At 52.4% G+C, this 931-nt stretch overlaps 1 protein-coding gene across 1 annotated transcript; it reads left to right on the top strand.

Annotated features, from left to right (window-relative positions):
• Positions 1-39: 39 nt before the first annotated feature.
• On the top strand, positions 40-696 carry PV08_12107 (uncharacterized protein; the record flags this gene model as incomplete). Its single annotated transcript, XM_016386414.1, has 1 exon — positions 40-696. The coding sequence occupies one exon, from the start codon at positions 40-42 to the stop codon at positions 694-696; it is 657 nt and encodes a 218-aa protein (XP_016229858.1).
• Between the last annotated feature and the right edge of the window lie 235 nt (positions 697-931).

Raw genomic sequence — 931 nt, forward strand, 5'->3', positions numbered from 1 at the left:
GGTACCGAGGCAGTCGAAATCTTTCGTTCCAAGTCTGCTATGCCAATCAACTGCCTCAACCTGGCTGCAGTCAAGGCAAACCCACAACCGTGGTTTCTCGCAAACAACATGGACTACCAAGTCATGAGATTGGTCCGAGAGGGCCATAGTGCGGGAAAAGATTTGGTCGGCCACGACGCCGACCTCACGAACAGCGAGACGTTCCAGCTTCTCGCCAAGGCCGGCGCTTTTTCGATGCCTCATGTGGATCGCCACGGTGTGATGACCGTCGTGCACGTGGAAGAAGGTTTCAAGGACTGGCTGATATTTCCACCTCTGAGTGAGGAGGAACAGGCCGAGTTCGCCCGTGGGGAGAACTATTGTCCCAACTATCGACCGATGAATCTACGACTCCGGCCAGGAGACACGCTCATTCTACCACCCAGTCGATTGCATGCTGTATTCTCCCCGACGGACGTCCTCATGACTGGAAACATGTTCTGGGACTCTCGAGAGGTATTGCGGATCCTCAAGCAGTCCAACCTAGAAAGATTGAACCCAGAGTTGAGCAACGAAGACCCGGCCCAAGAGTTCCCGGTCAAGATGAAGGCAATACTCGACCTGTGGGAGCGGCAATGTGGCCCTTGGACCTGGGGTAGTCGTCAAGAATTGGAAGCTGCACGAGGGGTTTTCCAAGTGAGTTGCTATACAATCTAGAGGCTTGGAATACGAACTAATACCATGTACAGGAGGTTGCAGAGGGCATGGTATCATGTAGTTGTTCAGACGGATGCAACAAGTCTTGTCCGTGCCGTGCTTTGGGTATTGAGTGCCGGGAAAGTATATGTCATCAGTCGAAAGGGCGTGGTAAATCCTGTCGTAACAAGAAATAATGTCCAGGACGGATCATTTGGTTGAGTTGGATTACTCTGGAGGGAGCCGATCTCTGTAG

The sequence above is a fragment of the Exophiala spinifera genome (genome assembly GCF_000836115.1).
Source record: "Exophiala spinifera strain CBS 89968 unplaced genomic scaffold supercont1.25, whole genome shotgun sequence".
NCBI lineage: Eukaryota > Fungi > Ascomycota > Eurotiomycetes > Chaetothyriales > Herpotrichiellaceae > Exophiala > Exophiala spinifera.